This window comes from Branchiostoma belcheri, unplaced genomic scaffold (genome assembly GCF_001625305.1).
Source record: "Branchiostoma belcheri isolate BF01 breed outbred unplaced genomic scaffold, Haploidv18h27 scaffold28, whole genome shotgun sequence".
NCBI lineage: Eukaryota > Metazoa > Chordata > Leptocardii > Amphioxiformes > Branchiostomatidae > Branchiostoma > Branchiostoma belcheri.
Window position 1 is genome coordinate 2,235,632 of NW_017803887.1, and position 14,023 is coordinate 2,249,654.

At 38.4% G+C, this 14,023-nt stretch overlaps 1 protein-coding gene across 2 annotated transcripts; it reads left to right on the forward strand.

Moving 5' to 3' along the window:
• The first annotated feature begins 13 nt into the window (after window positions 1-13).
• On the forward strand, window positions 14-14,023 carry LOC109472622 (arf-GAP with coiled-coil, ANK repeat and PH domain-containing protein 2-like). 2 transcript variants are annotated; one of them, XM_019772444.1, is made up of 30 exons: window positions 14-198; window positions 1,341-1,398; window positions 1,554-1,612; window positions 1,870-1,930; window positions 2,101-2,154; window positions 2,349-2,407; window positions 2,787-2,970; window positions 3,354-3,398; window positions 3,634-3,729; window positions 4,075-4,149; window positions 4,678-4,793; window positions 4,899-4,950; window positions 5,229-5,341; window positions 5,500-5,560; window positions 5,771-5,821; window positions 5,936-6,039; window positions 6,379-6,440; window positions 6,589-6,652; window positions 6,914-6,983; window positions 7,135-7,229; window positions 7,726-7,952; window positions 8,432-8,509; window positions 9,310-9,393; window positions 10,842-10,964; window positions 11,584-11,687; window positions 12,041-12,150; window positions 12,857-12,917; window positions 13,195-13,244; window positions 13,348-13,406; window positions 13,763-14,023. In XM_019772444.1, exons 1-30 carry the CDS (start codon window positions 146-148, stop codon window positions 13,870-13,872), a joined length of 2,538 nt encoding a protein of 845 aa, XP_019628003.1. In that variant the 5' UTR covers window positions 14-145; the 3' UTR covers window positions 13,873-14,023. The 2 variants fall into 2 exon arrangements, with proteins under 2 accessions (XP_019628003.1, XP_019628004.1); XM_019772445.1 differs by lacking the exon at window positions 9,310-9,393 and having other exon boundaries at window positions 13,763-14,021.

The window sequence follows — 14,023 nt, forward strand, 5'->3', positions numbered from 1 at the left end:
GCCGGCCGCACGAACGAATCGGTACGCGAATCACGTGCTGCCGATTGTTTGACAGGCCAAGTTTGACATCACTGCAGAAAAATGAGGTAATATCCGTATCTTTAAGTCTCCGGTTATCACTTACTCCTGCACCTTAAGCACCAAGATGGGAGTCACCATCGACTTCGAGGAGTGCCTCAAGGATTCTCCCAAGTTCCGGTAGGTCACAAGACTTTCTTATCGCACGATAGCGTGTTCGTAACATCACAACGATTTGTAAGTGGGGGAGGGGGGCAACATATAAATTTTGGCAAACACACAATTTTGTTGGGAGAGGGTAACCGTTATGTACATAATTTTACATGGTTAGAAATTAAAACTATCTGCCTGCGATTACGATATTTTCTCGACTTTTCTTGGCTTTGCTCTTTGGAGTTAAATGTTTAATGTTTGTTCATTAGCGTTCTAATGTTGTTTGTGCTAGGTCAGTAAAGACAAAGCCATGTTTGGCTGTATCTATTTTTGACTTGGGCGTTAAGAGGCCGGTGTGCCCTTTGGCCCTGCATCCTTCCACGTTATCCGTGAGATCTCAGGCTATCTTTGGCCATCTGGGGAGGCTGGTGGCCCCACTGTGCAGTTTCTTTATTACACAACAGTTGACGGAAACATTTATATGTATACTTGTGGACTTGAACTGCAAATTCTGCACCTCCATTCGAGTTGAAACAAAAAAAAATGTTTAAGTTGGTTACATGCAAATGCAGCCCACAGATTATGTTGTTTTTGTATGACTTACTCATTTTACAAATATGCCTTGCATGACTATGATGCTAATATTATAATTGCACACAGGGGTCTTTTGATAGTAATAAGCAATTCTGATATTGAATCACAGGATCAGGTTATTTTAAAGATTTTAGTTCCATGTTTTGATACAAACTTGGTTTGTTATACTACATTGCAGTTTATCAGTTACACAATTCACATAAGCACATAAAGAGCTTAACTAGTTCCTGTATCTGTAGTGGTATAGCCGGTATAACCGCCCTTCAGCATAACACACCAGCTTCACAGGCACGTGGCGCGGCAGAAGCTGGCTACATTAGACAGATCGACTTGTTACACCTAACCCTTGAACATCTATCTCTAATTCTAAACATTGTTTAAAGCTTAAGTCTGTAAGGCCCTTGCATTTGCTGAGTTAGTTTATGCCCAAGAGCGGATGTAAAAATCTAGTTGGTACCCAGGCTAGCATCTATGTAATATTCCTTCAAAGTCACTTAGTGTAATTTGGAGATAATATGATCTGATGATTATGATTTAATGAAAATGTTAAACATAGCTGCTCCTTGTTATTTCAGTGTGTCCTTGGAACAGGTAGAGAATGACATCCATGACTTAGAGAGCAAACTGGAGAAGGTCAGTGTACATGTACATATTATATAAGAGACATTGTCCTTTGCTTCAGTTATGAAATTTGTGTATGTATCAATATTTTGAAATAAAATTTCTTTGACTGAAATTGACTGGCATCCTTCAAATCTGAGAAAAGAACTGTTTATTTCTTGTTTCAGGTTATTAAGTTGTGCAATGGAATGATGGAAGCTGGGAAGGCCTATAATGCAGCAAATGGGTAAGTACATATGCAGTGGTTTTATGGTAGCGTAGTACACCTGCCTCTGCCACATGTTAACTTCATCACTATATATAATGCTGTATAAAACTTGTATTTGAGACATCTATGAGTAGATGATTAGTATGCCAGATTCTGGGTAAATTAAGTTCTACTACTGGTCTCTTGGAAGTCAATGATTTATGTGCAAGTCACACTCACAAATCACAACATGAACTTACTACATCGTACATGTAACATCTATTCTCTCCTTACAGGGCTTTTATTAATGGAGTAAGGGAGCTCTCTGTCTACTTTAGAGGGGACCAACAAGTCAATGTAAGTTACACAACCCTTCTGTTTAAATACATGTACAGTCTCACTACTGTGATTTGTTTTTTTTTTCTTTTCTTGTTGTGTGCTTGTCCATCTACGCAATGTTAGTGGTACACACATGTATTCGAGTTTTTTTATCTTGTAAATCTTCAGTCATTTGCTTCATCTTCCAGGATGCCTTGTGTAGGTTTGCAGACGGGCTGACAGAAATGCTGAACTATTACACAGTAAGTACTGTATAGACTGAATCTCTAACAAGGAACATACAATTACCTAAAAATATCCACTCCCATAAATAACATCAACCACCTTAATTTCTTGTACAATCATGTATTTAAGCTTTAGTGACTGTGTCATCACATTAATGTCTTTTTTCTTACTGTACTTACTTAAATCATTAATGTGATTTTCCTTACTGTAGATTCTGTTCGACCAAGCCAAGAGAGCCATAAGCAAAAACCTTGACCACTTCGTCAAGAAGTAAGTGTTCATCTTTAATATCGTTTCATAAATAACCCGTACAAGTGTTTTGAGGCAAACTCAGGCAATATTTCAGCACCTGTATATAATCTCGGAAATTGCTATTGATGTTCAATGGCGATAAGCCTGTCATTCGTCTTTGGGACAATTTTGGTGTATTTTTAATGAGAATAATGAAAGACTAGAAAGTATAGCAAGAAACTTATTATGAACAGCCAATATCTGTTTTATTTTTCTTTCTACATTCGTATTGATCCACCTTACAAGTCAACCATATACATATTTTGAGGTTGATAGAACTTCTTTTCTTTGGTGCCATAAATGACTTCCTTCTTTGTACATCTTCAGACTTTCTTGTTTTGTTATATTTCTTCTCCAGTGACTTGAAGAAAGTGAAGGACACTAAGAAACATTTTGAGAAGATCAGTGATGACATGGACGCAGCCTTGTCGCGCCAGGCCCAGGCTAACAAGAACAAACCTCAGGAGCTGGAGGAGACAAACAACATCCTCACCGCCATGAGGTCATGTTTCGGACACGTTACACTAGACTATGTCTTCCAGGTATCAGAGTTCACTTGTGTGTGTGTGTGTGTGTACATGTGTAAGCTTCCTGGTTTTATTTTCGCAATTACTTTAGAGAATCCATTTCTTATGTGAGGATACAAAATCCACATTCAAATGTAGCTTACACTGTCACTCTTTTGTTGCAGCTGAATTTCAATAAAATTTCATCAAAATTTCATTTAGTGTTATTTTATTTATTTAGTTAATCTTTACAGTGTTTTCCTGGTATCACTATGTCTTACATGTAAACAGAAATACAGTACCGGTACTAGCAATAACAGCAATAACTGTTCTAGTTGTTCAAATACCTTGCTACTGTCTTGTTGTTAGTAGTTAATAAGTTATAACTATGACTTATGTATAACCTTTTCCTTTTTCAGATCAATGTTGTACAGTCCAAGAAACGTTTCAAAGTCATGGATACGGTAAGGAAATACATGTACTCTTAAAATACAATGTTGTATACCAGTATCCTTGTTTTACTCTTTTGTGTATGAAAGAAAACTGCTACTTGCCACACAAAAAGATTATGCATAAGAACATTGTAGATATCGTTGAAGAGGTTCATCAGTCACGTAGAATTAACAGTTAGTAGAAATTCTTCGTAGATTGTAGATATCGTGTTACATAGACCTGACCTGTCCTGTTCTTGTTCCACAGATGCTGTCCTTTATGTATGCCATGAACACATTCTATCACCAAGGATACGACCTCACAAATGACCTTGAACCCTACATGAAGACTGTAGCAGCCCAGGTCAGATTTCTGCCTTTTTACAATTGCCAAAACTTAAACTTACTGTTACAATTTTTACCAAGGGCTAAGAAGTTGTTACTTCCATGATGCAAATCAGAATTCATCGTAATGCACAACATTACCAATTAAGTTGTCCTTCAAAGAAGATGTTAAAACGCTAATTAGGAATAACTAAAAAACGCTTTTAATGAGGAGACTCAGGTATCAAATCACTACACATTTATGAACCCAGCACACTTAATAAGAAGAGTAAGGGGACAGGTGCCAGGTGTATAGAGACTTGTGCCTTCTGTCTTGCCACTAGATGACCAAAAATATTAACCAAGTCATTTTTGTGTGTAACAGCTGGAGAAGATGACACAACAGGCAGCAGCCGAGAAGAAAGAGATGGAAGAAAGACATCTGTTAGTTCAGGAAAGGGTAGGTAAAGCATGGAGGAATGTTAGTGTGGACACATAGGTCACGTAACAATGTATTACCAGTAGTGTTTAATTGGTACAACTTATGTTTGATGCAAAATATTGTATGGTATCAGGTTGGATAACATTTTTCTGCCCGTGTGAGGAAATTGGTTTGGGACATTTTTTTTCTAGGTATGGGGTTTGATTGAGCACAGTCAGATGGTTCTTTCGATGAGAGGAAAATACTTACTTTTGACAAAATATTTATACATAAACACACAACGAAAGTTCAGCTATGCAGGGGAGCTTTTGACTTTTGAGACGTACTCTGTCTCTTCATCAACCCGATTCAGATCTCGTCTTGCAGTTCTCTTGTCACGTGACTTGATGGGATAATCACATGACAAGAGACAAGGAAAATACTTGTTTGATGTACATTATGTTTGATAATTAAGCAAATGTCTGTAAAGTGTACATGTCAGTTGCTTTCTATTAAGAGCATGACACATTGTGTAGAATTTTAGAAACGATTTTTGTTGTTTTTCAGGAAAACTCCCTGAAGTCTCCCCCAATGAGGTCCAGTTCTGTGAGTGACTCCTCAGAGGTGGTGATGGAGGGTTACCTGTTCAAGAGAACAACAAATGCCTTTAAGACATGGGTCAGGTGGGTAAAGATTTTTATAATTACAGATTTTGTCTGAGAAACTTTAAGATCTTACAATCTTGTTTGGTTCAGCCTTCTTATAAATGAGAAAATCTTGTTTTCCAGGAGGTGGTTCACAATCCAGAGTAACCAGCTGGTCTATCAGAAAAGAGTGAAGGTCAGCAATGTTTTGGTGCACTGGTTTTGTAAAATGTAAACGTAAGCAGAATTGTAAAATGACAATTTGTTTATGAATGGGAAGGAAAGTCATCTATCAGGCTTGTACCTACATGTAGTTTTTTTCCCATCTAAAATGAGATAAACATTTGTTTGGTTGTTTGAGTCTTCTTTGAATGTAAACACTACAACACCATAGATACAAAATGCAAATTAAACTTTAAAGTAGACAGCATTGTTAGAACAGCAAAAACTAAATAAAGATATTTTGTTCCCCAGTCGTCCTATCCAGATGAGACCACAGTGGTTGTCCCAGACCTGAGAATATGCACAGTCAAACCTGCTGAGGAGATCGAGAGAAACTTCTGTTTCGAGATCGTTTCTCCCACCAAGTAAGCATTGTGTCATTAGTCTTGTTATGTTGATATTCCTTGAATATAGCCCATACAATTATTCTACTGCTATTGCTTTGAGGAAACAATTGAGATCGTCAGAGACTCTTGTAATTAAAATTTTGTAGGACTGAATTTATTTTTTTTCCTTTCCTCAGGAGCTACACATTACAAGCAGAGTCAGATAACCAGAGAAAAGTCTGGATACAGGCTCTACAGGTAAGTGTTTTGTGGCAAATAATGTTCTAAATCAACAAAAAGTATTTGGTTTTGTTTTGTTATTAACAGTTCTAAGAGACTTATTTTCTTTTTCTCTTTTTTATTAACACTCTGGCAATGATAATGATATAGTATTCAAATATTAAACTACTAACAGTAACTGTCAAAATGATGATTGTTTCTAAAATGTCTTTCTCTTTTTCTTCACAGGCCAGCATTGCAACTGCATTTAGAGAAGGTCACAGAGAAGAGAATTTTCAGGTAATGATTGTTTGTTGTCATCTCTTGCTGTTTTGTCACTCAAAAGTCTGCAGGAAATGTTTATTTTCTTGTCAGTTCTTGACTGAAGTATTTCCTTTTCTTCTGACTTTATAGGAAGGTCTCCAAGACGACTCCAGAAGTCCAGGCGTTCCCTCTACCGTCCCTTCCATGCTCAACTCCTTACCACCTGTCAAGTCTGATGCCAAGCCAAAGAACACGTGAGTTAAAGTGTCCTTGATTGACTTCCTCACAGGAAGTCAATGGAGTCACATTGTGGTAGCAGTGGACTTTCTATCACTCACAGTGTTCTTCGAAATTATTGTTCAGTCATGTGACATGTATGTCTGTAAGGAATTAGTAAGTGATAGCAGTATGATATAGCAGTTGAGTGGTGTGCCTGGTTTTGGATCACATGGTTCAGGGCTCAAATCCTGGTTATACTGTTAGGTAGAAACCTCAGTTGGTATGACTTCAATATTCATTCAATTTGACAGGATAAAATGTTGCACAACTATACAGTATACATGTGTTAAGTTTGTGTTGTTTTTTTCTGACAGGATGTTGAGACAAGTTCTTCAGATTCCAGGGAACAGTGTGTGTTGTGACTGTAGACAAAAAGGTGGGAGGGAAATTTCAAAATTATAACACACTTGTTTATTTATATTGATTTTCCTAGGTATATACATGTAAAGCATTTTTATTATTATAACATCATTCAGTGCTAATATTTTCATCACACTTGTCTGAATGTTACTTGTTTGTTTCAGAGCCCAGGTGGGCCAGTATCAACCTGGGTATTGTCCTGTGTATAGAGTGTTCTGGCATTCACAGGTCAGTAGATAATAAACTTTACACACCACGTTTGTTGATCATATCTTTGTTGTTCCTTCATGAGAAAATTATATCTGATTAGATAGAAAAAGAAACAAGATTATGGTAAATTCCAAGTGTACACTACTGATAGAGTAACAGTGCAATTGTTGCTTTAGACTACTACTACTTACTAGACAGAATTAAAAAAAATCATTGCCTTTATTAAATTGCATGTATTTTACTTTGAGTAATATATAGTTTTCCCCCTTTGTGTTTCAGATCATTAGGAGTGCACCTGTCCAAAGTGAGATCGTTGACTCTGGATGCCTGGGAGCCTGAAATCCTTGGGGTAAACATGCGTTTATTTTGTTTACAGTTTTTGTTCATGGTAATGGGTGGAAAAACTGCACATTATAATTTTCTGAATGTATGTAGTTCTAAGGATCAATTTTGAACAGATAACCAGTAATATTCTCATGTATTCTATGTATACTTCACAGGTCATGTCACTACTGGGGAATGAAGCTGTTAACAAAACTTATGAGGCCAACACTAGTGAGTGTGCAGACAGGCGGGCGTATCCAGACTGTCCTAGGTACAGTATTGTGGTTGTATTGCCTTCAGCTGTTGTAGACGCTCATGAAATGATTAAATACTCTAGGGGTTAATGTCTTCAGGATTGTTTGTCTGTTTTTTTAAATAATTGTATATTGTAACTATGTTATAGATTTAGATGTTGTTTTGTGACTCTGTTAACTATGTATGTATATATGTATTGTATGTATGAATGAATGCCAGGAAGACTAGCGGTGGACCCCAGGGTCAAATAAAGTTTCAAAGTTTCAGGATATACAGTTATGTTTTCCAGCTCCTCTCAAGCTTTTAGTAATGGTTTTGGAGTGACATTGTTACTTCAAAAGAAAATTTTAATGCACCACAGTGATGCAATGGTGAAATGACATCACTATCACAAACAATGCTACAAAATGTGAATAAAATGTTAGAATCCATAAGTGATTTGAGTGGAGCACATCACTGGCTCTTGTTCCAGAGGGTTTTGCTCGAAATTTTTATTGTAAATTTCCTCACAGATCGATAAGAGAATCGTGGATCAAGTCCAAGTACGTGAAGAAAGACTTCCTGAAGCCTCTACCAGGTCGTGTGATCGCTGACGGCGCGTCGCCGGCGCGGGGTCGTAAGCGTGTGATCCGGAGATGGAGCGTGAAGAAGTTTCCGGAGAGGTTCAAATCTGTCCATTCAGGGGAGGAGGAGGGGGAGGCTGTCAGCAGGTCCACGTCTAGCGGGTCTCTTCACTCAGGTGGGGCAGATTCATGTTACATGTCTAGTGGGTCTCTTCACTCAGGTGGGGCAGATTCTTGTTTAGTTTGTCCATGAGTTCAGCTCAGTTCATCCTTTTTAAGGTGACGCCATGAAGTGTCCACAAGTTCCTGTCTTGCATGACTGAGCACAGTTCATCACCCTCTAGAGGCTTGAAACTTCATCTGTGTTGGTAGAGGTCATTATGAACAAGGTTGAATCACAGTTAATCTTGTTCATAATGACCCTCTAGACCTGTGTCCTCTTCAGAGTTAGAGAAGGGTGTGAACCAGACCCACCATTTCCTTGTGGCGGCGATAACATTTCCTGCCAACGACAGCTTATGGCGATTAATGATCGTTGAAATCCTAGTTATGTTGCCATACAGTTGGCTGTTAGTCATGTGACTCCTGAATGAAATGTCAAGGGCTGTTCGTAAGGATCATTTCTATATGACACCATTTTTTCTGTCTTCCCCAGGTGCCAGATCTGACAGTGGAGTTGAAGAAGCAGAAGACATCTTAGTGTTTGGAGAAGAAGACTCAGAGGAAGACTCAGGTATAAAAACATTAAACCTTAACATGATGCAAGTTCTTACCTAGACTTGCCAGTGGTGACCGAGCTACTTAGTAATTTGAAGACAGTCTTGATTCTTCTTTTCAACAACTTAATTTCCATCTATCCCTTTTCCTTAGAGAATGTAAGATCTACAAGAAAAAACAAAAAAAAACTTGCTTGCCATCCACTAAAGATGTATCTGTGCCTGTGAGAAAGCAGCATGTAACAACTGCTGGTCCAGAAATTTTAGCATTAGTTTATGAACTAACTGAGGACAGAAACAAAGAGTTCAACTTAGGCTTGGGAAAAAATGTTGTGTTTCCTGTAGTTTCAGTCCTGAAAAAATTAGGGTTGGTAGATAGGGATTATCTTTTTTATTAGACTTTAGCGATCTCTAGTGATCCAATTTAAAAGTTAAACTTGCATAGGGACACATATTTTCAATGTCAATGTTGGAAAACCAATTGCACATCACTCAGATGTCAGATCATGGAGCTGGAAATGGTCAATTAGCTAAAAAAAATATGTCCCTTGCAGGGGTCCACTTAAAGGCTAGGGTTGGTAGTTTTTTCTAGGGTCGGTTGGGAAACAGGAAACACAACATTTGGTTCCTATGCCTTATGATGCTATGGGATGGGATAAACCACTCTGTTAACATTCTACATGATTGTACATTTCAACTTTTCCTGTGGACATATACAACTCTCCTACAGACTTGGAGACGATAACAAACCACTCTGTTGTAATATTTCTCCATGGGAATTCAACTTTTCCTGCTGTGATATTCTGACCCCTTCTAGACCTGGAGGAGGATAGACCCCCTCTTAGCGTCCCCCACATTCTGATTGTTCCTGACATCCTGGAAGAATTTCCCTTCCTCAGAGGTAAAAAAACACGGCCCGTTTCTACTTGACTCCCCTCGCTTCTGGTGTGCGGAAGGTTGGAACTGACTCATTAACAAAAACCCTGCCTGGTGCCCGGCCATGCTAAGGACTAATACTTTACACATGACAGTCTTTTTTTTTTTTTTAATTTATCAAAGCCACACAAACATGGTTTTTTGAAGGACACATAATTTTATACATCATTATGTGTTTTAGGCCTCCCTCTAAAAAAATGTCATTCATAAAATCATGTTTGTGTGGCATTGTTTAGTTTCCCAACATAGAATTTAGTCCTAAATGTCATAATGAAAATAGTTCAGATATGATAGAAAAAAATCAACATAATATACATCTATGACATAAATATTGGTATCAGACTTTTGTAAATTAAAATTCAATTTGATTTAATTATAACATGATTAAGTTAATAACATATTAAATAACAGTAACCTCATGAATACTTTATGCTGAATATGGTGGCTTTATGCAGCAGGTTCCTGGTTTTATGTTGATTTGACCTTGACCTTTGGCATGAAGGTCATCATAACTACACTGCCCCCCTCCCCTCAAAGACTTTGCTCCTAGCCAACCCCAACCCACTGGAATACATAGAGTTGTTATAAAGTCTTCATAACTGCTTGTTTGAAAGGCTATAAAATGAGCATGTGATCATGAATATGCTATACATGCACTATAAGTACACATGTATAACATGGCCAATGGTTGTCATGAACATGAATGTGGCAGGACATAATAAATAAACAAAAATAATGGGTTTTTGAAGAATGCAAATGTTCTTTTGGTTCTGCGGTATCTTGACTTCATGAATGTAATGTATGCTTGAAAATCTTTGCATTTAATTTGGTGTATGAAAAATATTCCCCAAGATATAGCGACTTGCAAAGGTGTGTTGCACCTCTGTTTTGGAATGTAGTAGATTTCAAGAAACAAAATGATAAGTTTAAAAGGTTCCAGTGCTTGAGCCTGCCCTTCCCCTCATTTCCAGCATCTACCCTCCCCCTTGACAATGACCTCCAACTCACAACTAGCTGACATTCTGATCAGTGTTCTAGCCAGCCTGAACTTTTTTTGGCATCTCAACCTTGTGTGACGTAACGTCATGCTTCCAGTGGGAAAATTTTGAGCCTCTGAGTCTGAATTAAACCCTTTTATCTGAATGTCGAGGACAAATTTTGTGGGAAGACCAAGTTTAGTTTAATGACATCTCTTTCTATATCTTTGCAATTTTTGTCCGCCAAAGATAGATGATTAATTGGGCAAAACATTTTGTCCGTCACGAGTATCAATTCCATCAAATGAGGGAAAGATAGTCCCTGGCTGGAACACTGATTCTGATATCAATAACAAATTCTTAACAAGTTCCTTACCACCTTCAAGCTCACTATTGTTCCTTGAGCTAACCATGTTGAGCTGTTTGTCTCCTGTAGGTTCAGTAGGAGACGTGTCTGAAGACTGTAACATCCCCACCAGGAGGTCTGCTGACATGACGGAGGTGTTAGAACTCAGTCAGCTGGACCCTAACATGCTGCTGTACAAGGCAGCGTCAGCAGGTGGGTGTTCTCATCAGCCTAAACACCAAAGAGACTTGAAGAGAATAGTTACAGTAGACAGGTGGTCACTATAGACAGGATTCTTGATGCTTGGGCCAATGGCGAAAAAACTGTTACTGTTACAGTCAAAACAGGGCTTATAGTATCCATGCAAACGATTTGACGAAAATAGTCATAGTGGACCAAAAAGTGGCCTCATAGGCAGTGGTAGTTCTTATGGAGAGGACGACTGTTACTACATGCTGACAGGTATACTTGAGCTTAATGTAACGGTTAGATCTAAATGCAGAATTTACATAATTCTGAAAATAAAAAATGACAGACTAAGTAGACAGTCAGAGCCGTAACATTTGTAAAGTGTAAGTTGCAAACAGACTATAGACTAGTAACCTGACTTCTTGTTACAACTGCTCTAATTTAGATTTGTCTAAATGTGACTGGTCCTTCAGCCCTGTCCTTGGTGCTGAACATGTCATCAACTCATGACTCAGCTGTAAAAAGTCTGCCATCTCTGAATGCCTAGTTCTACTGGCAGTTTCTTGCACTATTCTCAACTGGCAAGGTGTTCTCACTGGTTGGGAAAATATTATATACTAACATTTGTACTTTGTTTCCCCAGGAAATCTCCCTGTGCTGTCAGCAGCCCTGGCACATGGTGCTGATGTGAACTGGGTTAACACACAGGACACAAACAAGACACCTCTGCACCAGGCTGTGGAGTCTGTAAGTACCAAGGAACTTTGGTCAAGGTTGCATCATACATGTAGTTTCCATTATGATTGTTTCTATTTTCTCACAATCTGTGGTTCCTAATGTGGTTCTTACCAAAGTTCAATCGTTTCTTTCTTAGAGAGTTTCTTTCTTTCTCTAAAGCCTATTTACTGCGTAGAAATGTCCTATCTCAAGAAAAAGTTCAAGTCCAAAATACATGTATCACAGAAATCCTACAAATTTACATGAAACGTGAAACTTTACATCCTCAAACCTATAAACATTAGCTCTTCAGCTGGTAGTACTTTTGACATTTGAAAGGTGATGTTTTCATAGGTTTTTTAACAACTTTTCTCTGTGTTCAGGGTTCTATAGGAGCATGTGAGTTTCTCCTCCTGAATGGTGCTAAGATCGACGTGAAGGATGGCGAGGGGAGAGCACCACTTCACCATGCAACTATCCTGGGCAACACTGGGTAAGAACTTACATCTACCGGCTATGTCCTTGGTGCTGAATATGCTATCAACTTATTAGCACTGCAAAAAATATAGCCTGGCCAGCAAGTATTACTGGCTTTCAGTGTTGTCAGTTTAGCATTTTCTTAAGAGTTGATTTTTCAAGTAGTAGTGTCAAATGGTGCAGTGGCTAAGCTACAATGTAGCAGACATGGAAACCAGAGGTCATTGGTTTGATCCCTTGTATCCCTGGCTTGACCCTTTGTCCTTGTGAAAGGCACTCTATATGACTTTCCTCACTCCATCCAGGTGTAAAATCTTCTTCTTCTTATCCGAGTTTTACGTCCATTGATTCCCCAAATCGGGGGTATAGACGTGCTTGCACAGGTGCATGTTTGGGCTTGTCATTTTGCCCCTCAGCATGCTGAGGTGCACAACAGCAAGCCTGTGCAAGACTTTTTTTTGAAGCAAGGTTTTTACTGACTGGATGCTCTTCCTAACATCAAACTCTAAAATATGTACCTAAGTTCAGTTAGGGAGGTACAAGGTGGCAAAAGAAGATACCATGTCCTAGACACAGTGGATTTACAACCTATTGTCCCTGTCAGGCCTTTAACGTAACGTTACAAAACAGTAAACTGCCACTAAAACATGTACAAGAATACTTTGCATAGACTCTTTAAAGTACAAGCTACATCTAATTGTTTAAACATTTTCTGGTTCCAGACAAGTGTGTTTATTCCTGAAGAGAGGAGCAAACCAACATGCTGTAGATGAGGATGGTCAGGTGAGATATTTCTGATACTTTTAGAAAACCAGTACTGTTGCAGAATCTTCTGGTAACATTTTTGTTGCAGTGACCCAATTTGCTGCATCTGTATAGTTGGTATAACTGCCCTTCAGCGTAACACCAATTTTACAAACATGGTGGAGTAAAAAACTTTGATATTGTCAGGAGAGTTTCTACCATGAAAATATCAACTTAAGTTCATGTTCATATGCCATGAATATTATTGCAAGTAGATTGTTTGTTGATACATGCAAGATATCTTTTGTATTTTCAGGACCCCCTGGCCATTGCACTCAGTACCACTAATGCTGATATTGTCACCCTGTAAGTATCCATGTCTTCATCACAACATTCTTGTAATCCTTTGAAAGTTTGCAGCAGTGAAATTTCCCTTCCTCCTGTACTGAAACTTCTACTTTGTCCCCAGATTAAGACTTGCCAGAATGAATGAAGAAATGAGAGAGTCAGAGGGTTATGGCAACCCTGGTAAGTACTGTACTAGTAATTTTGTAGTTAGTAAGTTTTTAGGTAACCTTTAAGTTAGTTGTAGCAAAATGCACAGTTGCTGCCAAATGGCTACCTTAGCTGGGGAAAGTTTATTAAGTATCATAACATGTACTGGTACATGTACTGTTTTTTTATCAATTTTATCAAGGAATTTCTCTTTACAAGTGGTAGCATTGTACACATTGAATCATTGATACATGTAGTTATAAGAATGTAGAAATGACACTATCAAAAGTGCAAATTGTGTTACACAACTGTTCTTTTGTGTGGTGAAGTGGGGGGAAAATACTGTAGTTTTGAAAGTCCTTAATTTTTCTTCTTGTTACTTCCTTCAGGTGATGAGACTTTCTCAGACGTCTTTAAGGACTTTTCCCAGCTGGCTTCAAACAACCCGTCCCGACTGATGAGAGCAGATGACAGGACAGACGCACCCGACCAGACCTGAAGACTCACTGACGGGGGATTGGACGGGACGACAAAATGGCTATTCTAAACATCAGTTGTTTCTCTGTAAGACATACATTATCAGGGCTGGAAAATAAGCTTTTTTCTGCATACCTGCATTGGTGCAGGTAACATTAAAAATCATATCCAGT

What these genes read in the sequence shown, in the direction of transcription:
- LOC109472622 (XM_019772444.1), top strand. Translation starts at nt 146, where the DNA reads ATGGGAGTCACCATCGACTTCGAGGAGTGCCTCAAGGATTCTCCCAAG. An exon ending in GAGTGTTCTGGCATTCACAG is followed by an intron (nt 6,653 to 6,913) that starts GTCAGTAGATAA and finishes TTTGTGTTTCAG; the next exon opens with ATCATTAGGAGTGCACCTGT. An exon ending in AGAATTTCCCTTCCTCAGAG is followed by an intron (nt 9,394 to 10,841) that starts GTAAAAAAACAC and finishes TGTCTCCTGTAG; the next exon opens with GTTCAGTAGGAGACGTGTCT.